Below are 26734 nucleotides of genomic sequence, written 5' to 3'. Positions count from 1 at the left end.
AGCTGTTTTTAATGGGATGTTAATATTGTGCAGCACCAGATTAAAAATATTCCTATATTTTCTTTTCATTCTCTGGCCCTGTTGGCCTAGAGGTCATTATTAGAGATTGTTGTTGTTTGTTTTTTATATCTCAAACTGAGGAGCAAAATATGATCTATATTAACGAAGAATTCACTCATTTTTTTCATTTAATAGTTGAACAAAAATTGAGTTCTGAACATATACCAGGCCCTCAGCTAGGTATTAAATGTATAGCAGGTAATACTTCCTTGAAGCTAAGAGTATGAAAATGATTAAAGTATATTATGCACATGCACAAATTTGCCAAAATGAAACCCATTAATCTTTATTACCAATATGCACTAAAAAAAATGTAGGGGAAAAGGGTTCCCCCCAAAAAGCCTTAAATACCTAGGTAATATGAAGTTAAATTTGATACTGTATTTTCATGAAGCTGTTTTTCAGTCAATTTTTAAATCCAGAAGTTAAGAGTTTCAGAACTGGACTAGCTTTAGAACAGAAAAGAATAGATGGTAGATTTCTTTAAGAACTATGCAAGCAAAATCATGCCTGTGATTTTGATAGTTTAGCGTTTTAACTAGAAGGTTAAAATTAAAGTTAAAAAAAGAAGCCACAATACTAAGTTTACAATGTGCCCCAGACAGCCTCTGTTTATCATTCACAGTAGTGCCATGCTGTTTCAAGCCTTGAATTCTCAGGGCACCAGGTAGCCCTCTACTGAAGGAAGCCGAGGTAAGTCAGCAATCAGGATGCATGTTCCTGGGGTTGTCAGGTGAAAATAGGTTTTCCAAAAAGTTATTTACTAAATGTACTTTAGTCCTCAGATTGCAAAAGTTTAAATTCAAATATGAAGTTCAAGTCCATTAACATCTTAAATAGACTTCATGCTTGACAAATAAAAGGAGACTACATATCATTAAGTCTTTTGAAACATTCTGACATGATACACAGGGTGGCAATACATTTAGGATTGTTAACACAGAATACTTGATGCAGACTTATAAAAATACTTATTTTACATAAATTATGCTTTTCACAGTAAATTAATATTTATCACATCCCATGATCTTGGCATAATGTTGTTTTGAAAGAATAGAATTAGATGTGTGCAAATTAATTGTGCTCATCATAAATGTCAGCTCAATTTTTTTTCCTTTTTGAGTATTCATACACAGAAAAACGAATTTGCTCCTCTTATTTTGTGTAGTCTGCTATGTAAATGTGCCAACTGCTTTAATTTACCTGGCTAACCCTGCAATGTGTACAGTTCAAGCAAGCTCCTTTTCCAAGCAGACAGAAGAAACCTATCCTGTCAACTTTCTAGGTGAAAATCTGTTTTGAGTGTCAAATCCTTGAGTTGACAAAACCTGAAAACACCTGTAAGAAATTTCTACCACTGCTCAAAAGAGGGGAGCTGACGCTGTGGCACCTAACGGTTGACTGTAGAAGGTAATTAAGTCCTTCATCATGGCACTGACACACTCAAGTGACTAGTTTGCTGTGTCCCTATGAGAGTTACACCTAGGACAGGTCACAAAGATAAAGGATCCCTGTGAACAGAAACTCCATTATGTGTAGAACACATTCTCTATTCCCGAGGGACCCATACGATTCAATTTTATAGACTTTCCATGTAATTTCACATGTAAACCAGCAACCTGAAAAAGCTAACACTCTGAAGTGAAAGAAAATAAATCTCTTTTTATCAGAAGTTTCCAGTATGTCCACTGAGGCACCAGGCTGCTTCGCAGGTACTTTTCCCCTCCTCTTCCCGTGACATGGTCCTTCTCAGAGTGGCGCAGAGAAAGAAGTCCCATAGGGTTTCACACCCAGGCAATAAAAGTTAAAAGTTCTGTGGACAGGGTCCTAGGTAAACTCCACATTTACATACAGGGTAACTTGGCAAAAGGATCACTGCATTTTAAAAATAAGTGTAGTGGATATGTCAGGAATGGAGCCCTTTGCTGCATCCTCTAAGTAGGCCATTCTTGAAGTAGCTGCTGTCATTTCAACATCTCAGACTTTTCCAGGAAGCAGAAAGGAGATATGCTACCAGGGGCAGGACACACATTTATCTGCATTTAACTAAGTACAGTGCACAATTAAAAGAACAAATATATCTTATCATCCTATAATTTTTTATATGTTGTTCCCCTGAAAAAAGTTTTTTTCTTTCCACTCTAAATCAGTCAGCCTGTTGGGATAGAGCTTTCACCATGTGATATCCCAATCTTTAGCTGGCTTACTTTGACTTAGTGGAACTCTTATTGTTACTCGCAAATTAGTAAGTGGTTGAAATTTTTATATAAATTATACATAAGGAGAATCTGTTCCCTGTTGACTAAATCCAAGATGGTTAAAACATACTCCCCACTTAAACACTCCTAAATGTAACACAGGTTTTGAGAATGGCAAAGATGCTTAAGAGGTCACCCCTAGAAGAACAGTAGAATGGGTTTTAAGTGAAGCAGATTGATATAATCTTAACTTATAGTTGCGTAAAGGGCTTTATTTTTTTAAAAAGTCTTAATAAAGTTTTAGTTAGTTAATTTTTAAGGAATTTAGTTCCTAAAAAGAACATGACCTCCACTATATTTCATCCTTGTCTACTATCCTGTTTATTTTGCTCCCAACGTGACGTGTAAAAACCTGACAGGTTTCCCTATACATGAACAAGAACCTTACCTTGCATGAAGAAGGAGCTAGGGAAAGTGCTGGCTGCTGGTTTTGAGGAAGGGTAGCCTGGCGAGTCCCTATTGTAGTCGGCAGTGCTTGCTGATGGAGCATAGACCTGAGGAAGAAGAACCAAGTGAGTTTTGCTTTCTGCATTGACCAATGCATCTCAGTGTCCATTATTTTATAAGAAGCTAAATTCCAGGGGTTGGGGATTTAGCTCAGTGGCACTGTGCCTGACTTCCAAGTGCAAGGTCCTGAGTTCGATCCCCGGTACCAAAAAGAAGCTAAATTCCTATCCCTGTGCAGTTTCAATCTGAACTAATTCTAGAAACACTGCCCCTTTAGAACACAGCAAAACAAAAAAGAAAATGCTCCATATATTTGTGTGAACAGAAAATGACCAGGTATGGTATTTTCCAGTTACAGACAGGAATATTGCAAACCATGTCTAGTTGTAAATATACCCTGGAATACCCTTAGGGTAGCCCTGAGTCTAAGCATCTCCACTTTCTGTAAACATACATGGCCCAGAAGTGTGTGAAAGGTGAAACCAGAAAGACATGCATTAAGCCTTTCCCAAAAGACAGAGTAAAAACTCTACTTTTCAATCGAAATTTTCACTTTTGAAGGGAGAGAGGCAGGGACTGACAGGGAGATGGAGGGAGGGATGAATCATCTAGACCACAGAAAGCGATAAATATATCTTGGACTATTAAATTCCCATAGTGTCAGCTTTTTGCAGAGATGCACGAAAAGGACCATTAAAAATCTGGATCTACACAAGACCACCTACAATCAGTGTGTACACAGAAAGAGGGGGCTCCTTTTTAGTGCTTATTATATGTGTGTACAATAAACTTAAAAAGTGTGCCAAAAATCTAATTTACTTATATTTGTTTACTAATACTCATGAGCTTTGGGGAACTAGTTCTTTGTAAAAATAGCTTGTGTATTTTCTTGTTTATGTTTCCTTTAAACAGGACAGCATAGTAGAAAAGTATTAATTCATAAGGTATAGTTTAATTGGTTTTTCCCCTTGCCTTTTCTGTTAAATATAATTTTTTAACCCCATTTTCTTTTGCTCTAAAAGTTCCTCTCTCCAGATGGTTGGAAAGACCGAAACACTGTCATCCTCCTGATGAAAATGGATACCTTCCTGCCTCCATTTTGAAGCAGGCAGCGGCTTACGAAATTGGCAGTGAGCCTGCAGTGATATTTACAGGTCACAGTAAAAGGAAAAGAAATTCACCAATAAAAAGGCAACTGCAGGGTTACCAAAAAATAACTCCCGTCTCTTTTTTATGGCACACATCGAATAAACACCCTAAGAAAAATTATATAATTGCTCTCAGATCACCATGAATCACAAACTAAGCACTAATACAAGGTTTAGGATTTCACAAAGGATAGGTCCATCGGGACAGATGCGGGAGAATATGTACACACATCTATATATCACACAAATGCGACATTTGCCACCACCACCCCCAGCCCTTGAAAATTGGGAGAAGGTTCTAAAGATTACACAAAACAGAAACCAGAAAAACTCACATTTTAGAAAACAAGGATTTTTTCTTAACTCACAAAGGGAGTTAAGACCTGCATTTCATAGGATTTTATTTTGTAATTTTCTTCACAGTTTAAACATATAAAGAGCAATTTGCTCCTTTTTTCATAGGGCTCCCCACAAGAGAAGAAAAAACATTTTTAAGTATCTATGAGGAACAAGTAATAAAATGTAGAGCAGAAATGTAAAACTAAATCAATAACCTAAATTCTGTCGAGCAAATTTCAGTATTTTCTAGAAAACTATATAGCAGTTTGAGAAGTACTACTACATATATTTAAAGAAAGTCTGCGGTGAGGGCTAAAAGAAGATGAAAGAAACAGCACCTTCTAGGGAAGGGGAAAACTGAAGATCATATTATCTCACTAATGAGAGAAATGAGCACATCATGACTACAATATATCCACATGCTATTAGGCTGACATGCATTTGGCCAGTACACATAGTACATTTAGCTTTAGTACCATATATTATCCCTCAATTTCAGAAATCAATGTAGATTTATTATAAAACTGGAAAAATTCATTAAGTTACTTTATGTTTTAAAACAACTGAAAGCAATTATTTTAATATATTGCTTAATTTTAATTATATATTCTATTACATTACTTTTAAGCATGTATATTATTATGTCGACACTACTTGATGACACCTAACAAGTTTCATCTTTTTTTTTCCAGTTTTTGAATTTTTGGAATAAGGAAAATTTTGGGTTAATTTTAGTAATTTATACAAAGGCTACTCTCACTCTGAATTATGATCAAGTTTAAATATCATTTACTTCAAAGGGTAAGACCACTTACTCCAAAATCCTAAATACTGCCTGCATAGAAAAGAATATCTACAGTGTTAGATATATTATACTAGGTATCTTCTAGTAGTATAGTCAATTGAAAATTTTAAAAAAGATAAAATTTTTATTAACAAAATTGAAAATTTTTAGTTTTTAAAAACGCAATTTCTGTGTACCTCATAGCATTTCCTCATATAGCAATTTACAAATTACATACAATGTTATTCCTTTTGCCTTTATATACTTCATCTTTCTTAAAGTTATTTTTAAAGCAGCTCTCTGTATTGTTTATTATGTAAAATAAATGTTGCAAAGAACTATACTTTTTAAAAGTAGAAGGAACCAATGAATTTATTTAGCTCAACACCATATATATATATATATATATATATATATATATATATATATATATATATTTTGGGGGCTACCGGGGATCAAACTTGGGTCCCTGTGCTTGCGAGGCAGGCGGTGGAACCACTGAGCTAAATCCCCGGCCCAACACCCTATATTTTTTAAATCATAAAATTCAATAATGGAAGGGGCAAAGCAACTTGCTACAGACATAAAACTATCTGTTCTTTATTTCTCAACATTTAATAGGTACTTCTTTTTAAGATGGTAGTGGAGGTATAAGGTATTTAAATAAACACAGTGAGTATAAAGTTCACACTTTAGTCTATCTTTAGTGTTTTAATTTTTAATAACCAGGATGACCAGTGAGCTGTTTTATTATTTCTACTTTGCTCAATTATTTTGCCAATTTCTCAATCAAAAGACTTCAAAGTACAGGTTTCAATAAGATTTTAATACTAATATTAAATTCAATAAGAAAGGCTCACATGTACTTAGGTTTCACTATTATTCTAGGTATATAAAAAAGATTACTAACACAAGTGGAATTGCTTTTAATACCTAACACCAGAAAATCAGTCCAATTTGAAATGAAATAAAAATCCTATGCTCTAGTACAATAAACTGAAGTAACCCCAACAATGAAACATGAGAAAAACCTAATGGAAAATAAAAATCCACACTTAAATTCTTTTTCAATAAGGTGGCTTAGATCAAGGTGACTTGGCATTCTGATTCTCCCTACAACAGTAACTAAAGAAGTGTGAAATTTTGTTGCCAAATTGGAAATGGGGATTGTTGGTCCAAGCTCACAAGACATAGCTCTTTCACGGAATTATTTGTTGAGTAATAGCCTCACGGGAAACTAACAGCACAATGTCTTTCATATTAAAACAGCACCATCATCTTTTCTCTTACAATCTTGGATTTGAATAAAATCATACATAGAAATTATAAACTCAACAGAGCTCTAGCTAATACTAAGCACTGAACTGGTAAGAGTAAAAAAATGTTTCTTTTTACAGATTTAATTTCTGTTGTAGTTTGAGAAGTACTACTGTGGTGGCACTGGCTGCTCCCTTTATTGTTCCCAGCTATCTTTTCTGTCGTCACCAAAGAAACAACAGTATAATATGATCTAAACAGAACCTCTGAGTATTAGAAAAGAAGAAAACGAGCACACAAACCAGCAAACCCTGAGAGGAGAGTTTGAGTCCTTTTCCACTTGATGCTGCCATCTTTAAAAATCTTAGTTTGTCAGTTTCATTTGTGGAGCTATTAAAATAACAATTAGGCCAGTGATTGAGCTCAGTGGTACTCTGCCTGCCTTGCAAGTACAAGGTCCTGAGTTTGATCCCCAGTACCAAAAAACAAAAACAATGATGACCATATGTTTGGGGTCTCCCGTGGGCGAGTTTTTGTGGCTCGAATTCCAACTATGTTATTTCTAATCTTCATAAAGATCGCACAAGGTGTTACCACTAATAGTATTATTTCTAAATCACCAGACTTAGGTATGGCTGAGAGGCATAATGTGCCAGCCCAAACCAGCCTGGGTCTGATCACAAGTTCTGCGGTTTATTAGGATCTGTTACTTTTAACTTCTCTGGTCTTCAGATTCTTACATGTAAAACAGGAATCACAATGCTTGCTCTGCAAAGTTCTTATGAGAATTAAATGGTATAATATGTATGAAGCAACTAGAATGGTACCTGACACATACTGAGCATACAAAAAAATTTAAAAAATCAGGCACTAGTGCCTATGCGTACTGCTATTGTTTTTATTAACTAGATAAATACAACTCTGGAAGGTTAAGTCACCTCCCCATGTTAAAAATCTTCCAAGTGATAATCCAAGATCTGAACTAATTATCAAAGTCTACACTCTTCCTAATAAAAAGTTTCTTGCTCTTAAATGGAAAAAAAGAAAAAGGTAGTATTTTTAGCTATCAAATGAAGCTATACTTTAGTCAAAATTCATTGAAATATCTTGTGGGATCTGATGATTCCTTTTTCAGAAGGTAAAATGTCTAAGGTATGCTTATGGTGAAACCAAGTATATGTTAAGAAATCTGCCTTCTGAAGGGGAAACTGTAACTCTGAGGGACAAGCAGAAGTGGCTTCAGATCATGTACCCTGAGTAATGTTACTATCTAGGGTTGAGTGATGGCCACCGATTGGCACAGCTGACTTGCACTATTCCTTAACATTGCTACTCCTAGTGATTCTCCAAGTGCCACTGTATCTAATTTCCAAAGAGAATCAGAACTGAAAAATTGTAATTAAGGCTTTCAGATCCTTATAGTTTCTGTATGCCCTACAACTAGTAGAAAGCAGCAAAGCAGAATGATGCCACAGATGCCCAAGTACTGGCTATGCTCACCGCGTAACTCAAACCTTTGGAGACTGCACAAAGTTGCTCAAATATAAGAGTGCAGCACTCAGATGACAAGAGCTTACCATGTGCTGATGAAGTCCAGAGAGATAGACACAGATTTTGAAGTTTCCCAGCAATTAATGTGGAAACTCACTCAGAGGTGATCCACTCAATACCATACAAGTAGGTTGGACCCTCGAGTTTTACAGTAATTTTTCAAAAACATGAGTCTCAGTAAGGAGGAAGACTTAGAGTCCTATGTACAATTACATTTCTTAATTATTTCTTAAGGTCATTTTTTATAATCATCTGCTAAAATGCAACTTGCAACACCATGGAAAACTATCTGTGACCCCAGCTTTCTGGCTATGTAGGAAGGAAAAGTAGAAGCTCTTGAACTGCAATTTCATCCTTGGCTCCTCTTGGTTCTGACAAAGGAATTACAGTTAGACATGGTGAAATCACTTTTTTTTTTTTTTTGGACAAAAGAAAAAGGTGAACAAATTTTTCAACTTTTTCTAATGTGTTTCCATGTCATCGGTAACTGGATCCCTTTATTCAGTTGTTCTCAGGTTCTCATTATTTTAAAAAAAAAATTTGAATTGGTTCTCCATTCTCTTTTCACGCTACTTCTACACCTGCCGCCATGGCACCTGCCCTACTTCTTGGCGTTGCACTTTCAATGCTCAAAAGAGTTCACCTTCATTTTGCAGGAGAATGAAAGTTAGGGCACTTACCCAGGGGCCTGGACAGAGTGCAGGCTCTTGACTTCTTTCCCAGTCTTCTTGGCCCTCTCCCTTCTCACATCTTTCTAATTCCCTAACTTAAAGGTTCTAATGGGCAGCAAAATGCCAAGGAAGGTTAATAACCAGATTCAAGTAACATAGCTGAATGCTGTATTGTAAAGTATAAAGGCAGTTCATGCTCAAAGGCATATCCTGCAACAGCCCTGAGAGTGCAGAAACTCAAAACAAAAACAAAAGAAGCCAAAAAAGCAAACTCCAGGTACAAAGGTCATTCATCCATTATATTCTCATATATTCTCAGGCTATATAATCAAGTCAAAGAATATTTATTAATGGAAGATTCTTCCTTTACTCGAGCGATGGTTAAGGCCAATCTGCATTATTGTCACATAAATAGGAACTGCAGAGACAACATACAAATGCATACAATGTATTGGAAAAGGGATAGCTATTTACTATAAATGGAAACATTTCTGAAGTGTAAGCTCATGAATTTGTGTAACTTTTATTTCCAGTTAAACCACCTGGAAGTTTTTTAAAGGAATTAAGCAATTCTAAGTGCCCTACAACAGTTCATAGTAAGAATTTTACTCCAAAACTATCTTTATTGACAGTCCAGAAGAAAAAGACTATTTCATGACTATCTAAACATATGTAAAATGATGCAGTCATGTGCATGATATTCTTGCTTTATTTCTATTAGCTGAACAACACTATTTTTACTCTACCAGTTTATATCATAAAAATATATGAATAAGAAAGTGCTTATATTTCCACAAAAAGAAATTTCTTGAACATGTTAATATATTTAGAACACAAATCACTGTGAACATGCTTCCATACGCTCCATCACAAATCCCACACATAATTGTACCCCCTTCTAAATTTATCAACTGAGTCTTGATTATCTATTCATAAGTAAATAATACCTGAAGCTAAATCCTATAAGTGATTTTCACCCAAGAGTTCTTTCCTTGTCAAGCAAATTTCCTTTTCTTCATTAAAAAGTGGCAAAATTGTAGTATCAGTTCCTTTCCATGTTTGTGTATTTATTCCTCAAAAGACAGAACTGCAGAAATATCAAGAGGTTCCACAAAAAGGCAGGAAGCGGGGACCTGAGCGATTCAGATCACAGATGGACAGAGTGCAGCCTGCAAGCTCCTCCACCAGTGCGCTCAGCCTGCCGCAAGCTCAGCGCCAGTAGAGAAAAAACAGCAAGCCACACTGACTCTCAAGTGTGCCTTCCACAAGCAAGCATACCAGGGGATGCAGAAAAACCTACAGTTCTTTATGGCCAGGCATCACCCTTTCAAATAAAAAGACAATAGTGTTCCTCCTCTGTTTTTTACATAGCTAAGTATAGTATATTTTTCAAATCTCTAAATCAAATTTCAAACTCCTAATAAAAAGGAGTTGGGCATAGCTTTCCACATGTACAAGGGAGAGGAAAAAAAAACCTTGCTTCAATTAAAAACAAACACACCTAAGACAGAACCACTACTACTACTACTACTATAACGGCAACTCAGATCTACGTAGTGGCCTGCTATTTTGGAAGCATCTTCAAGGTGTTATCACTGCAACCTCGAGGCAGCAAAACCTCCAGGAGAGATGTGTGGGCTCATTTTGCTCTGATATCAAAGATGTAGGAAATGTATGACATCACAGAGAACACCTGAGATCTTAAGCTATTTTCACATATTATCCTACTGAATTTCTACAGCCATCCCAGGGAGGTATACAGAGTATTACCAATGAGAAATGAAGAAGAACATTTTACTGTGGTAGTAAGAGCTTAATATTCTTGACAACTGCAAGAGACCTGGTCCCAATGCCTGCTGTGTCCCAAGTTCCTGTCACAGTTGGCAGGACAAACTGATGACAGTGATAAGAATAGTTAACGTTCTACTGACGATATGCCAGATACTATTCCAGCCAAATTATACATGTACTCATTTTTTCTTTCACTAACCTGACTGTTCCATTATCATCCTAGTTTTACAGCTAAGAAATCTGAGGCACGGAGAGGTTAGTAACTTAAGTGTTCACAGTCCCACAGCTAAATTGAGATTCAAAATCAGGAAGTGCTGTTTCCGAATTTGGGCTGTGAACCACTTCAGCAGTACCTTTTGATAGCTAATAATTTTCTCCAGGGTGCTGGTTTATGGGCTTCTACCAAACCCAGCCCTGCTGAGGAGTCCCGGAAGTCCAAGTAGCCCACAGACTACTTGGTAATTAGCAACCAAGGGGCCAAAACACAAGAGTCCTGTTTTGTCTAAAGAGAACACAAGATGATCATGGTCAGAGCAGCACACGGGGAGTTCTTGAGTGTTGCTATGAGGAAAAGAACCATTTATCTGTCTTCCAGACATGAAGCTGAACTAAGAAGTGACAGGTATTAACACACCTGTTTACAGTACCACAGAAACAGAGAGACTAGGTCATGTGCTCAGAGTTACGGTGGCATTTAGTGGTGAAACCAGATCCAAGATCAAACACCAAGACACTAAACTGATAAAAACCACTGTACTACCTGATGTATTACAGTGAAACGAGAATATAATCTCATGTCTGTGTACAGCCTCTGGCTCCAAATACTTCTTTTATTTTTACACCTGCATTTCACTTGCTCTTGGCACTAAGTGAGCAGCTGCTGTATGTTTGCTATTACATTCAACGTGGTAGATCACAGGAATGTCCACTGCCAACATCATGAGTACCCTGGCCATGGCTGAAAGTGCCTTAAAATGATCAAGTTACACCTGACTAAAGGCCTCTTGAAACAATTAATTGGATAAAATTTGGTTCAGGTGAAACCTGACTTCTTCCTGGTTCCAATCTTTAGGTTACTTATTCCCATGGGAGTTGGCTCCATCTGCAGCCTCAGATTGGCACAGATAAAAGACTGTGGATGCAAGCATATCACAACTCTTTAATATGTTCTAAACACTTAACTAAGTTGTTTTCCCAACTTTTATTTATTGAATGCTTATCAGAAATTAAAGGTAATGTTAAGAAAATCCTGATGTGTTATTTCTACTCATGAGCATTACTCTGGTTATCTCTTAAACATATATAGTTAACTTATCTAAATCTCTATTTACACTTACATCAAATTCATTACTGTCAAGTGTGTCTAAGAGATCATCTCCCATCTCAACACATTTTTCACCTTTGGCAGCCAATTGTCTGCGTTTTTTTAGATGACAACTACTGCTTCATTAAAAGGTGTTGGAACATCAAAACGTGTTGGTTCTATCTGGCAATAAGGAGTTTTGTGACCTCTATTAAAACACTGTTTTATCAATTAAATAAGGGCAGCAACTCTTCCTGATATAAACAATTTCTATAATTCTACAATAAAGACAGAAATTAATTTTAGGTTTATTCCAGGGTTGATTATTGTTGTCTCTTATACACTCCAGCCTGTGAAGGCTAGCTGGTCACAGAAAAAATAGGATTAAACAATTATTAAGAAAAAAAAATGCACAGGTGCTTGGGTGTATTTGTGTGTATGTGTGTGTATAGTGACTACCACAGAGTAGGTTCAAATAGTTACCAAGCGCCTACATGTGTGAATGAATAAAAAACACACCACACACAAGATACACATCAGAGTAAGAATAACATTATAACAATACAGAAAAAAGACCAGTGTTTGTAGGTTCTGCTAAAATGGGTTTTGGTGCATTTCACTTCTTGATGTGTTTGGAGCTGCGCTTTCTATAGCAGGTGGAGGCAATTAGCTGTAATGGTCCACCTGTAAGGGTCCTACGTGTGTCATTCTCCAGTCCTTTTCTGAACCCTAGTTTACATGTCGCTGCCCAAAACCTAGCGCTAACATCCCTTATTGAATGAGAGTAGGTAAATGTGCCTTTTTAAAAGAGATGTAAGCTCAAATAAGTTTGGGTGCCATTGAGTAAAAAAATTAATTTCACTGCTGCAGATTTCAGTCCAGAAACGTAACTGTAAGGGGTAAAAGTGTTGCAACCCTGGAAAATTTCCTAGGCTCACGAAACCACTTTTCAACACATCTCTGATCACCCTCGTCTTTAGGAAGTGCTGCTACTTTGCTGGTAGTTATTACACCTTCATGGTTTGAGGTCTCAGATCTTTTCCTAAGAATTAACTTTTAGAAAGAATGAGCACAAAATGGGGGAGGTAGGAAGGGACTGACAGGGTGTTACAATAAGGAAAAGTAGCACAGAAGAAAAATGTTAATTAGGTTATAGTTTGACTCAACCAGTTTTAAGTTAAGTTATTCCTGTTTCTCTACTTCCAAGAATGTCCAGTTCTGTATCTGTCCTGGCACGGCCAGTCTGAGTGATATCATTTCTCAGCACCCCTTCTTCTCCAAGCAGCATTAAGAATGCTGAGGAAAGTCATATAAGACACAAGAAGAAAGTCACACCTTCCCAGAGCAGAGACCCAAGTAAGAAAGAAAAAACGGAGATAATGAGATTCTAAGCGATACTGAAAAGACAAGAATACTCAAACCAATCATAAAAGGGGATATATCCTCTTTAAAGACATTCTTTGACTTTGAACTTAATGGCACAAAAAGAAATTTGATAAAATTCTGACTAACCACTGTAAAACATTTAAATATAAAGACATTTTAAAATAATATTTTGAGATAGATTATCCACCAAAGTGGCCAACCAGCCTACCCACATACATTAGCTGTGAGACAGCCTGGGATTTGCTCAGTGGTTCTGGCGCCTGCCTCACAAGTGCAAGGACCCGAGTTCAATTCCCCGGTACTAGAAAAAAAAAGAACCTGATGACATTAGCTGTGAGAAGGCTAACTAACTGCCTTCCTTCCCTAGTTGTCATGGGCCTTTGGTTGTCCTGACTGCGGAAGTGGGACTGCATCCTAGGTGTTTTCGCTCCAAACCTTGGGTCAGCAGTCTTAGCCCTTGGTCAGAATATTCTTCCAAATATCTGAAGCGCTAAGTAATCTGGAAGTCTACTTTTCCCATTAGCAATAGTGATACTAAGTTATAAATGAACCCCGTGTTATGCTTTGAAGTAACAAACTTTAATCTGGGTGCTTCAAACAGATGCTTTCGTCTTCTGCCTACCAAGAAAGTTGTTATGAACAGTGAGTTTCCAATCTGGTAAAGTTCTGAACAGGAATCCCTGCCATGGTACACTGCAAAATTATTGCCCCATCTTCCCTTTCACAAAGCCGAAAAAAGTAAGAATTATCTTTTTTCTGTCAAAACATATGGCCCTAGCTACTTTCAACTGAAAACAAAAGCATGAAATAATTACCAAATGTATGACTCCGTGGCACAGATTGAAATGAAAAAAAAAACAACCAGTATGCAAATTGTCAACATCTATGTCCAATCAGTTGCCTCACTATCTTGTAACCTATTCAAGCACCCAGCTCCCTCCCCCATGCTGAGGGCAAGCACTTAGGTAAAATCAAACAGTAATATTTCATTGATTTGACTGAAAGTGGAGTTCCCAGTGAGCCCAAGGCCAGTTATTAAGGCACATTTCCTACAAAAAAAAAAAAAAAGGCAAAACTTGAGAGGTTTAAGATGTACATTAGGCTAACAGAAAGTGTATGAAAGTGATTAGCATTTTATACAAAGTTAATGTACAAAAGAAATGCAAACGGAATTATCCCATTGACATAGGGTTATTCAAAAAATTTTCTTAAAGAGGTATGGGATTAATTTAAAAGGACAATATTCTTGAAATGAGATTATGCAATAGAAGAATAAATGATCAACAATAATTAATTTATGACTACAGACCCATTTAAAATACAATTAAGTTGGGCCGGGGATTTAGCTCAGTGGTTCCACCGCCTCCCTTGCAAGCACAAGGTCCTGAGTTCGATCCCCAGTACCAAAAAATAAAATAAAATACAATTAAGTTGGCTTTCTCTAAAATTTAAATTTCAGGTATTTTTAAATTTAATCTAATGCTTTTATTTGAAAAGCACATAGTATAAGACTCACATTTAGCTACCTTAAATATTTCTCTAGAGTAAGAAGGATACAAATAATCATAAACAATATTAATTTCTTTAATAATAAAAATTACAGTAAGACTGCCTCCGATTTCTTTCTAAGAAATATAACCTTTAGGATAACTAAATTCATCTATTCAGTAACTTGGAATTTTCAAAACAAAAATGTTAAATCCAAACAACTGCTTAAGTAAGGGAATCCTTGTAAAATTTTCAATATTGAAGAAATCGATAAAAACTTCAGAACTGATCTCTTTTTCTGGCATAATGAATTAATATTTGATAAGAATTTAGCTGAAATATACAGAACAGTTAAAAGAAACAAGGGATGTTTCATTTTTCCTCTCCCAGAGATACATTTATTAAAATAAAGCATTATGAATAAATATTTATTTACACAATTAGAAAATATTAGGTCCTCTGGAAATTTCTAATCCATGGATTGAAGGTAAGATTCTCTTTCTGTATGTGTGTGTATACATGTGTATGTTTGCACGCATGCATAATGTATGTATATACATGTTTGTATATAGATAACATTAACGTTTCATAAAATTTAGCAGCTGGAAAACAGAAAAGAATATTTAATGGGTTGGAAGTTTCCTTTTGGGGTCATGAAAATGTTTTTCGACTACACATATGACGGTTTCTCAAAATATCAAATACCTCTGGACTGTTAGCTTCATAATGGTTAATCTTATGTTTTCTACATTTCACCTCAACTAAAAACAAAACAAAACAAATAAAAATGACATAGCAGCAGACTCATAACTTATGTGTTGTCCCTAAGAAAAAGCAGGGGTCCATCTGTAGGGAGATGGTGTTCCAGCAGTAGGGAAGACAGATGATGGGCCATATTTTTCAAGCAGGAGGGCTTGTAGTCAGTTGCTAGATAGAAACTTTAGGTAAATAATGTAGCTATTATTAGGAGCAGAGGCTGCATTTCCACTGAAATTAAAACTGCCCTCTCACCAAAGTCACTTGTGATCTGTTAGCAAACTCAATGTGCTTCACCCTCTAAGAAAATCAGCCTGTGATTTTCCTTCACTGCTAAAACATCTTAAAAGTAAAAATGACCAAGATGCCCTGTATGTGTATACCAACTGCTTACAACAAATGTATTTATTATGTATTGTAAACATATACCAACAACAAAAATAACAACAACAAGAGCCAACTAAGTAGGGATAGTAGCTGCTAAAGGGCTCTAAAGAACAAGAGAGCACCTGTTCTATCATTAAGGAACTGACCACAGGTAGGTCATTTACTCTCTCTCTGTCTTAGGATGCTCATCCAGGAAATGCCAGAAGATAATGCACTGAGAAAACAACATGAGAAGGTATGAACCCTAAGGTCTCTCACTTTTACAGCATGCCCAGCACCCTAATGATGCTGAAAATATATTTTGATGGTGATGATCTCAGTTTTCTTTCATTGAATCACCCTGGAATGTAGGTAGCTAATTCAACTCATCTGTCAAGACAAGTCCAACAAGGAATGTGGGGGTAATAGGAAGAGGGATATGAACTAAGTAACTTTCAGGGAAGGATGAGTTGAATAAATCTTAATTGGATGTCTTTCATCTTCTAAGTTTTCTCACCACTTTATTTTAGAAATTAGTATTGTTTATGAATTATATATATCTTATCCTCCTCAGAATATTAAAGGCCATCAAAGGCAGAGGTTATGGCTCAGAGCATATCTAACACAAAGGCTTTCTATCTCACAGTAAGCAGCCAATAAAAACTTATTAAAGGGCCGGGGATTTAGCTCAGTGGCACCGCGCCTGCCTCCTGAGCACAAGGTCCTGAGTTTTATCCCTGGTACCAAAAAAAAAAAAACTTTTTAAAAAATTAAGAGAAACAACCAAGGAAAAAAAGAATCAGTCCTTTCCTAACCTTACAAGGCTTATGTAGCAAATTTCTAGCTCTGAAGAGCTGTTCAGATTTATATTTTATGTATCTACAGAAAAACTGTTCTTGGAATCATGAGTGGTTTCCTTAGGGAATTACCTATGGAGGTGAACCTGTGGCCTTACTCCAGGAAGGTGTCACATGGAGACAACACAGATGTGAAAGAGATTATGGTTCAATTCTGCAGTTGTCCAGCATTTTCTGTGCAAAATTTCTCAAGGAGCTCATTTATATAGAATTTGTAGATATCTCTGACTCAGCTATATTTGTGATTATCTTTACCTCAGTTTCTCCAGCCAGATTTTTAAAATAGATTGTATGAAACTATAACAAACTGAGTTAAGCCCCCTCAGCACAATTCCAAAACTTAAACAAGGTGAGACCTCCTATCACATTTGATGGTGTTTCCTATAATTTCCATTTGATGGGACCTTAGAAACAAGTTGTCCTGGGCAAGGAACACAACACAAAACATAAACCTCAGGCTGCACTCACCACCTGAAAGAAACTCTCCCTTTCTCTCTGCCCAGCAAATGCTGTCTATGCCTTCATGGGATATTTGGGTCCCATTTCATTGGGTTGGCCTACACTGCTCATTTTGCCTTTTGTGAGTGCTCTCTTGGACTGCAGCTTGTTTATATGTATGATCTGTTTTCCCAAATTTACTGCAGTCCCTAGGGGGTACAATTCTCATTCTTTCCATCACTCTATGTCTGGTAAGTAATATGCTCAGTGTTCATGTGATGATGATGATGATGATGATGATGATGATGATGATGATGATGATGATGGAGGAATATCATTTCATGATGCCAATTCTCTTGACCCTCCCACATCCACTACATTAACAAAACTCCCCAAGACACTGAACACTGTAGCCAAATACCACTTTTATCTCTCAGCAGTATCTCAGACTGCTGGGACTTTCCTCCTTTTCAGATCTGCTTTCCTTGGCTTCTGTGACTGTAAGTCTTCCTGGTCTTCCCATCCCTCTGCGCTTTTAAATTCAATTACCTCTTGGGCACACCCATGTGAAGGGGTCCTCATTACATTCATGATAAAATCTAAACTCCTTAACGGGGCATACACGGCACTTTGGGATCTGGCCACAGCTTATCTTTCAGGCTCATCATTTACTATCATCCCTTTGAATCTCTAGCTGCAGCCATCCTGAATTACTTTTAGATCATTGGACAAGCCATGTTCTCTCTTGCTTCCAGTCATTGCCCCTTCATATTGCCAGCTTCATTCCTAGTCATTCTTAGACTTCACTTCCTCCAAAGCCAAGTGTGGGACAGGTGCCCTTCGTCTGTCTACATTTAACTGCCTGAGTTCCCTGGATCAATGTATTATCAAACTATATTATTATTTTGTGGTTTTACTCGATTATCTCACATTTGCCTTGTTCAGTTGTAGTCTAGCCCTGGTTTGTAGGAGGCATCCAATAAGCATTTAGCTACACTGTCAAGCTGCTTGCCACCACTGGGGTGAAGGACTTAGGAAAAGTATATTAAAAGTGTTTTTGTAAGCAACCAAAATAACTCTTCCCTAAATAGGAAAGATGAAATCTATGGCCTCTCTGCAACTTCAAACTGATAATCTCAGGCAACAGCGCTACTCCAAAGAGCAGATACAGGATTTCATCCAAGTGCATGTCAGTGACTTACCATCAGTGAAAAAGCCTTTAGCTCTGCCTATTTTTGTTCCCTACATTCTCTGTGTTCTGTTCCTGTACTTAAAGTCAGATGCTGAGGAACAAGATATCAAGGAGAAGGGATGTGAGGGCTCTAAGAACTGATTCTACAATTGTCCCAGAATTTAGAATCCCTAATGTTAGTTTCTCCTGAGTGCAATGTGGGAGAGAGTAGAAAAACTTCCACTGCTTGTAATTTCTCAGAGCTAGGTGTCAAAGAAAGCAGAGGCTCGCCGGCCACAATCTGAGCTTGGTACTATACAGCCAAGCAAGGGTATCATTCATCTTCATCACAGTTTTACCTGCGGTGGTTTTTGGCTTTCAATTTCATCAAAAGTATTGACTTTGGGGCCAGTTTCTTAATGATGCTCTTCTGTTACATGCCAGTCACCAAGGAGGGACATATCAGAATGACTGTTCCTAAGGTGAAATGATCTGTGGTATTTTCTGTAATAGTCTGACATGAACCAACTGGGTGAGAAAATGCTAAGATTTGCATTTCTTTGAAATGTGATGTTATTTTTGAACTAATAGAAAAAATTTTAAACTGCAAGTAATTAAGCATGGGGGAGCACACCAAAGGTGGCTCGTATTTAGGCACATGGTAAACTGATTTGCCGTTGAACTAGGAGGCTAATATTAGGAATGGGTAAGCCAAGCCATGCTGTGTGTTTGTTCAATGTGTCATACTATTTTTCAAATGTCATGGGCTCAGCAAAACCCAAAACACATTTTCTCAGCACTTCTCTCTACTTTTCAACCCATATGCACTTTGAGAGAAGTTTAATTCATATGTTTCTGATTTATTTACATGCAAGTCATCAGAATGTTGTTTTATACTAGCTATTTGATGTCCAGGATGGCTGTTGAGCCTTCCCTTTGAGGTTCTTTTTCCTTAGGATCAGGAAGCCATGATTTGCAAATAGTTAAAAAAAGAAAGAAAAAAGCTCATCAGGATCCCCAATATTTTTTCCTCAAAGGTTCGGCTTTTGTTCAAAAGTTACGTTGCATAAAATCTGAATATAATTCTAATGTTGGCAGACTTTGTATTTTCCTGCTCCTAATTGACACTGCCCTAGTAATGTCTTCCTTGTGGACATAAAAGAGCATACCTGCAATATACCAGTAACAAGGACAGATCCTAAAAAAGTATTGAGCTCTTCAAAGACTAAGTGAATTCATTCTGTAACATGGTATCTGGACCCCCTCTTGTCTTCAAGAGAGAGAAGTTAGTGTCTCTCTAAGAGAGACTTATGAAAGTAAGTTTTTATTCTATCAGGCATTTTGTAGGTATTGTATTTCCTCAATTTATAAAAGGAACTCTCTGACTCAATTGTGGTCTGATTGTTGACTGCATACGTTCTTTAAAGATCCATAGTATAATTTTATAAATATTTCTCTATTTGTGGATAACTACAAAATGGAAAAAAAAATGAAGAAAATGCACACTAGTAAAATTTTTAGGACTTCCAAAAACAAAGTTAATTTGAGGATCCCTATATTCAGACATTTGACAAAGCAGGCTTTCTTTAATATATATATAGTCTTTAATAAGGATGATGACAATATATTTTAAGTGTATCGAGGAGGGTTTTTCATCTTTTCAGTATCACTGATGTCTCCATAAATTGGATTATTTCAAAATATACACGAAATGAAGTAATATTTTAGAAGATTGGATCAGATTTTAACAGCAGTGGATTTTTTTTAAAGGAATTGTACATGAAATAGATCATCACCTCTGTACACTCTCCTAAACTTTAATTTGAAAACTAAATGAAGATTGGGCAGAAGCACACAGGCAGTATCTAACACTATTTCATCCCTCTGTAATCTGTTGCTACAAATACAAAGCACCATTTCCACCAGACTCTTTGTCCTCTGGGTGGGAGGCAGATTAAGAATGTGGTTAATCTGGTTAATCAGAGCCCGCCCTGAAAGATTTCTACCCATGCTACCTTTCAAAATGGAGATTATCTCTCTTCCCTGAAACTCTTTGCCATTTTCCCATTTCAAATCCAGAATGGTTTTAGGGCTGAGAAAATTCAAAAAGTCTTCTCAAATCAAGTATCTCTCTAAGCACAGCTGCCGTTAAGTGACCCTACATGTTCCAAAACTGGCTCAGAAACCATATACTATTTTTTTTTTTTTTTTTGTAGCACTGAGCCACCAATACTATATATTTCAGGCAAGCAGTATGTTTAAAAAAAAAAAATCACTAAATTGGACTTCTTGTGTTTCTTCCAAAAGCAGCTAGTAGTGGTATGCACAGCATGTGGATAACGGTAAGTCTCCAGCTATCAAACTGAATGATGATTTAAGGTTATGTACATTTACTAAACAGTTAAATACATAAATAATCACTATTAAAACTTTTTACCAGAGCAAATAATTAATTGTTGGTTGCTCTGAGTTCAAGCAAATCCTGAAGGACATTTACTAAATTCTAGAAAGACTATAAATTGGCAAAACCTTAAGTTTTATGAAGTACATTTTAAAAAGACAATCATTTAACAAGCTTATCTATATAAGGAGAAAGCTTAGAGCTAGCCGTAGGCAAATATCTTAAAATACAGTGACTAACACTGTAAAAATATGGTTGGTTTACTCTAGAGCCTAACATAAAGGTATCTTCTAATTTGAGTTTTTAGTTTTCACTGCTTTTTGATAAAAGTCCAGAACCAATTTAGAAATAAATATAAAGAAGAAATGTGTGAAGTACTTTGATTAACTTTCAATAGCTGGCCTGCAGTATTAATAATTAAAAAAAAACTTTTGGGGGAATGTGTTTTTTGCCCTTCTTTTTTGGTGCTGGTTTGTTAACTTTTAGTTTAAGAGAAGGAAGATGTTAAAGGCAGCATTTACTCACAAGATACTGCATTATCTTTTCAAATTCTATAAACTTCTAATTGTGAGTTGAGTAGAATTCTGAAGTGCAATGGCTGAAGTTTAAAAAAAAGTTAACAATGTCATGGGCTGCCCATCTGTAGAACAGATTATAAGACATGTGAATTTGAAAGCATTATAGAAAAATGTTACTTTGAGACAAAAAATTTTCATGGGTAATATTAAACGTGTCTAATGTTCTTTTCTCCTCTTTGCCTCTCTGTTCCCCAATACTAGACCTTCCCTCAGCATATCACAGATGCAATCCCTGCTGAGCAGCAGTAATGAAGAGCCACTTCCTGGGTACCCCCTACTGTCACAAATTTAGTAAGAAAGGCACTGTGTATGGGAGATGGGTCTCTACCATCTCTCTTCTGCACTGAAATGCTCAGAGAAATACATTCTGCATTTGTGTTTCCATCTACGGCCTGAGATGTTCAGAAGATAGAACCTCAAAGATCCCCTACACATCATCTTCCTGCTCCGTATTCTCAAATTCCTAGAGGTGTCTTTTCAGATGAAATACACACACACACACAAACACACACACACACACACTAATCTCTATCTGTACTATTTTTCAGTGTCATTTCAATGTTTAATAACCCGAACTAATAGTCATTTAAAAACATGTCCTGAGCTTCTGGGGGAACCGACCCCCTTACCCCTATTTGTTTTTTAACTTCAGTATACTCCTGATCATCTTGAGGGACTGACCTGGGATTTTAACAGAAAAGTGGACAATTTTTTGTTTGTTTGTTTTAATTGAAGGTCCTTAATGTGGGCCACATGTGTTCTGGCGGTGATTTGGCCATACAGAGGAGGCAGGGGCAGGGAATGCAGAGTGGTACGGAGCTGGGGGTGGAGTGGGGAGGGGTAGGATGATGAAAAGACCAGTTCCACAAGCGACGCACATTAGCAACCCAGAGTGGAAAGGGCCGGAAGGAAAACCCACCCACCTCACCCCTGTGCTCATTCTATCAACCTGCAATTGCTGCAATCAAAACCATATGTCGGTTCTTCCAGATCTTTCTCACAGGACAAACATGCAAAGGGCCTCAGGCCTGGCGTTGCCATCAAATGGTAATTGATACCATATGAGCCACAAAATAGAAAAGCACATGCAACAGCAACCTCTCTCGGTTCACCCCCACCATCCCACCCCCTTCTTGGCCCCTTGAGAGGGATGAAATTGCAGGTCTTGCCGGGCTGCTAAGTGCACTGTGCACCATGAAAAACAAGTGTATGCGGCTCCAGTAACCACCTGTAAATCAGAGAGAAAGGAGGGTCCACTAGCCAAGAGCTTGGCCCAGAGACCAGGCCCAGGTGAAAGGGCTCTCCAGGTTAATACAAGGTCAACGATCACAGGGGAAAATGAGCACAGGTGTGAAGCAGATCACAGGCCCAGAGCAGTGAATGACCCCCTCTGGTCCCTCAGCACATCCGGCCTGCAGAAAGCTCACTCATTCCTGCTAAGCCACATCTGTCTTCCTCTCCTCCTGCCAGTGAGATAGTGGGAAAGTGGAAACCACTCCCCAATTATAAGGCAATTAGACGAAAAGTTACCCCAATGCTGTAACTGTGCTCTCCTTGTTGGAGGCTCTGTTTGCACCCCATTGTTCCCATAAAAGTAGAAGAACAAAAAACCCCCAAGAACAAGCAAAAAAAAAAATCCAAGCAAACCCACTGAGCTGGAGGTCCTGGCAGTTGCTGACTGAATGTAATACAGTAGGTAAAATCCGTCTCCTATTTCCAACAGTACTGACAGAACTACAAGTAGCGTACGGCTCTCGCCTCTGCATGTATATATTTTCTTATTAACTCGATCAGGCAGAAATTTGCAGAGATTTGTTTGGATTTGGAAGTCACAACAGAATGTCAGTTTTACAAACCAAGGCTCATTCTGTGGTGAAATGCACAGCTCTGGACCAAACCATTCACCACACACAACTATTTGTTCCAATTCCTCCAGCGGCCGCTTCTGAACAAACAACCGCCGTACTCTAAACACAAGCAATGTGTCTAATTTTTCTTCCTTCTGCCTATCCCATTATATGTGATATTTCACTCTTATAGATCTTATGAAGTTTAAATATTTTCCAGATGGGACTATGGAGCACAGAACCCTGTAAACACTTGAAGTTATAAAAGGACCAAAGAAATACTTAAAACAGAAGACGATGACGGTCACATTGTTCTTCTGCCAGCAGAAACCTAGTGAGCTAACCCGGCAACTCTAGAAGGGGGAAAGATACCAGCTCTTTTTTTCCTCCCCCTAGTTGTCAAGGACAGGCTAATTTGGCCTATTTAGGTCCTATCTATTTATATCTTTTCTAAGTAAACTTTTCCAGAGAAAAGATGATTTAAACTCAATTTACAATTCAATACATCTAGGTGGTAAGAAAGAAAACCGTGCATGGTTCATGCAACCTACTGATAAATTCCATTGTCCTGCAGTGGGAAAATTAACAGGGCCTGTTAATTCCCTATGTTTGCCCAGATCCTCAGCAGTCCTGCCTTCCTGTAAGTGTGGCTGCAGAAGACCCGAACAAGGTGGCATTTTCTAAGGACCCAAAGCCTAGAGGTAACCGAGGAACATTCGTACTGACAGTCAGTACCAAGCCAAGAGAGAAGGAGGTGAGAATAAGTGAAGGAGTATGTAGTAAAGGCAGCAAATTAAAATGAAAGTTCTGGTGAGTGGCAGGGGAGAAAGAAGTAGGGCAAAGCAGGTGGCAACACACAAGGCAAAGCAGCACAGGGCAGCTCGAGAGGTGTCAAGCCAGGCAGCCTGGGGCTAGACCACTTTGGGGAGACTCTGACCTTACCTCTGCTCTCCCTTCGTGGTCCAGGCAATAAAACCCTGTATCTGAGCATCTGCATTGTTTAAATTTCATCCTGTAGTGTTGTTTGCTGATTGGTCAGACATGGCTGACAGCATCAGAACTGTAATCTGACAGACAAGGAGCAAGCAGGACCACAGCCCAGAATTCATAATGGGAGGGAGAAAGACGACTTCATGCTGGATATATGCAATTCAGACCCACAGATGTCTGCTGCAAGGCCTGTGGCTGGCCTGGGGGTGGGAGGGCCTAGGAGAGGCCGGGAGGAGGGCATGCAGAAAGGGAGGTGAGACAAGCCCAGCCACCAAAAATGACCAAGCATGAGGCGTCCTCCTGGCTCCAGCTGCATCTGGACCATGTTTAGCAGCTTCCCCCTGCCACTCTCAGTTCCTGTTACCTCCTGGGATTAGAGGAGGCTTCTCTCCCTGAATCCTTTTTTACAGAACCAACAAATCCTTTTTTACAGAACCAACATGGTAGCGTTTCCAGACTGGGATATTGCAGTTATCCTTTTATGTATTTATTTCCCAGAACTGATATTTTCCCGAGGATGAAGAAGCTACTGAAGAGAACCTAGCTGACAAAAGCATCCTTTCCAGATTTCTGCTATAAGGAGGAAGATCTTCCAACTGCATGCAATTCTTAAATATTTGACTATTGAGCATAAAACAAAAAAGCAAAAGACAAAAGGGGTGAAGGTACGTAAAACTTCAGTAGAAATAGAAAAGAAAGAAAACAGCTTACTCAAGTGGGAGAAGAAAGAAGACTCAATATACCGTTGAATTATAGGATATGTCTTTATTTGGACCTATTTCTTTCTAGCTCAGCAAGAGCCATGTGAGACTCACTGAAACAAGGGTAGCTGGCCACAGTTCACTCTCCTGTCCTCCAATCTTGCTTGTAGGGGACATATGTATGCGCGCGCACACACACACACACACACACACAAGCCCAGGCTACTGGCCAACAGGTATAATCCTGCTATAAAGCTAGGATTGCTTTCCTTCTTGAAAATTTATATCTATATAGAATTTTTAGTCCCAATTGAGAATTGACTTTAGTTTATTTGAATGCCTATCTCTATGTCCCTGCTATTCAGAATCATAACTGTACAACTGGCGGGGGGGGGGGGCATTTAAAGTAGGCTTCTGCAACATGCAACAATGATTACTTGCAAATTCCCTCTTTCCCAGCAAATTCTGTTGAAAGAATTTTGGGGAAAGTATCATGGATTCAATAATTACAGAAGAAAAAAAGAAAGTAAAGTGAGGATAACAAAGCAATAAAAAAAGTTGGATAAAAGTGGCAGGAAATCGAGGATAAAGTAAAAGTCTGAGAGACCAGGTTATTGAAACCAACAAGTTACATGGACAGATAAAAAGAATAAGATGCTTTGGCTGTGGCGAAGGTTAACACAACATGAAAATCAAGATTTAATAAAAATTAATCCTTGAAAAGCATCATCACTGATCTAACATTAATTGAGAATAGTGAAATGGCAGAACAGAATAAAATAAAACCATCTGGTTTAAAATAAAATAAAAACTCTACCATGATCTCTACCCCAGAAAAGAAAAAAAAAATCTCATTTCCCTCTTCACTATGTAAACACTAGCTATATGGGCTAATTTTTAAAATAAAGCTGGGAAGACATACCACTGACACCTGAAGAGACAAGGAAATACACTAGAAAAGAAGTATGACAAATATTAAGTCAAGCTTCAGGTTTGAACTTGTGGACAAGAGAACCAGCCCAAAGAGGAAAGAGGTACCCAGAGGGTCTGGATTTCATTCAGAGAAAAAAACCATAGTATTATAAAAATATATTAGGCAAGTGAACAGAAATGAATGAGAAAGAGAAAAAGAAAAGAGGAATATAGGAATTTGATGTAAAGTAAGAAGTAAAACATGTGTAAATACCGAATAGTTTCTCTGGTGTGAGAAACTGGAAGTGTAAATAAGGACTAAATGCATAATAGGTAATGTGAAATAGGAAGAAAAGGAGCAAAGGGGAAGGAAGTGGGAGGGCTAGGGGAAAGGATAGAAGGGAATGGGATTCATATGAGAAAATGGAAAAATAGGAACAAAACCTTTGTAAATAGGGAGGGCTGGAGGGGTTGAAGGGAGGGCTGGGCAAGGGTGAAAAATAAGAACCAAGAGAGACTATGTAAAGGTGCAAATTTCCAATGATGAATGTCATTATATTGTACACCTAAAATGTACCAATGATTAGAATGAATAATCGTTAATGCAAAATAGGAGGAAAAGGTCCAAAGGGGTAGGGGTAGGGGGAGGGGCAGGGGAAAGGAAAGGAGGGAAAGGAAAAATGATGAGAAATGGAAAAAATGGAAATAAAGTTTTTGTAAATAGGGAAGGGTGAAGGGGGTGAAGGGAGGGCTAGGAATGGGGAAAAAATAAGAACCAAGATGCATTATGTAAAGGTACAATTCCCAACGAGAAATGTAATTGTGTTGTATACCTACAATGTACCAATAAAAGAATTTAATACAAAAAAAAAAAAAGAAGTAAAACACTAATGCAATGGAGAATGAACAGAACTTGGAAAAACAGTACAAAATTATCAGAAATAAAAAGTTAAGATTTATGAAATTATACATTTTGCTAAAGGTATGCTGTTTAAAAACCCACTGCAGACTGAGGAGATGATATGAAAACAATTTCATGCACTTTTTGAACTTAACTTTCTAACTTTACAAAAATTTCCGTTAACTTCCACAATCTGTTTACAATTGCATGAGACAACAATAAAAATAACCACACAAAGGCCTTAATTTCCTTGTCAGGAATGAACCTAGGTTATACAAAGGGTATTTTGTATGTCATAGATAATGAAGAATACCACCAATGTCTGACTTTCTT

At 37.5% G+C, this 26734-nt stretch overlaps 1 protein-coding gene across 44 annotated transcripts in view; it reads right to left on the bottom strand.

The window, feature by feature from the left end:
- Tcf4 (transcription factor 4) overlaps positions 1 to 26734 on the bottom strand; it is a 347794-nt gene that overhangs the window by 56536 nt on the left and 264524 nt on the right. For all 44 annotated transcript variants that reach the window (XM_087192289.1, XM_004858380.4, XM_021239220.2 and 41 more), the window contains one exon: positions 2707 to 2812. In XM_087192289.1, coding sequence (XP_087048415.1) covers positions 2707 to 2812 — 106 coding nt within the window. The remainder of the gene's footprint in view (positions 1 to 2706; positions 2813 to 26734) is intronic.

The sequence above is a fragment of the Heterocephalus glaber genome, unplaced genomic scaffold, assembly GCF_053883595.1.
Source record: "Heterocephalus glaber isolate CG9 unplaced genomic scaffold, H.glaber_assembly_v1.0 deba00000331, whole genome shotgun sequence".
NCBI lineage: Eukaryota > Metazoa > Chordata > Mammalia > Rodentia > Bathyergidae > Heterocephalus > Heterocephalus glaber.
This window is presented reverse-complemented; position numbering and strand designations above follow the sequence as displayed.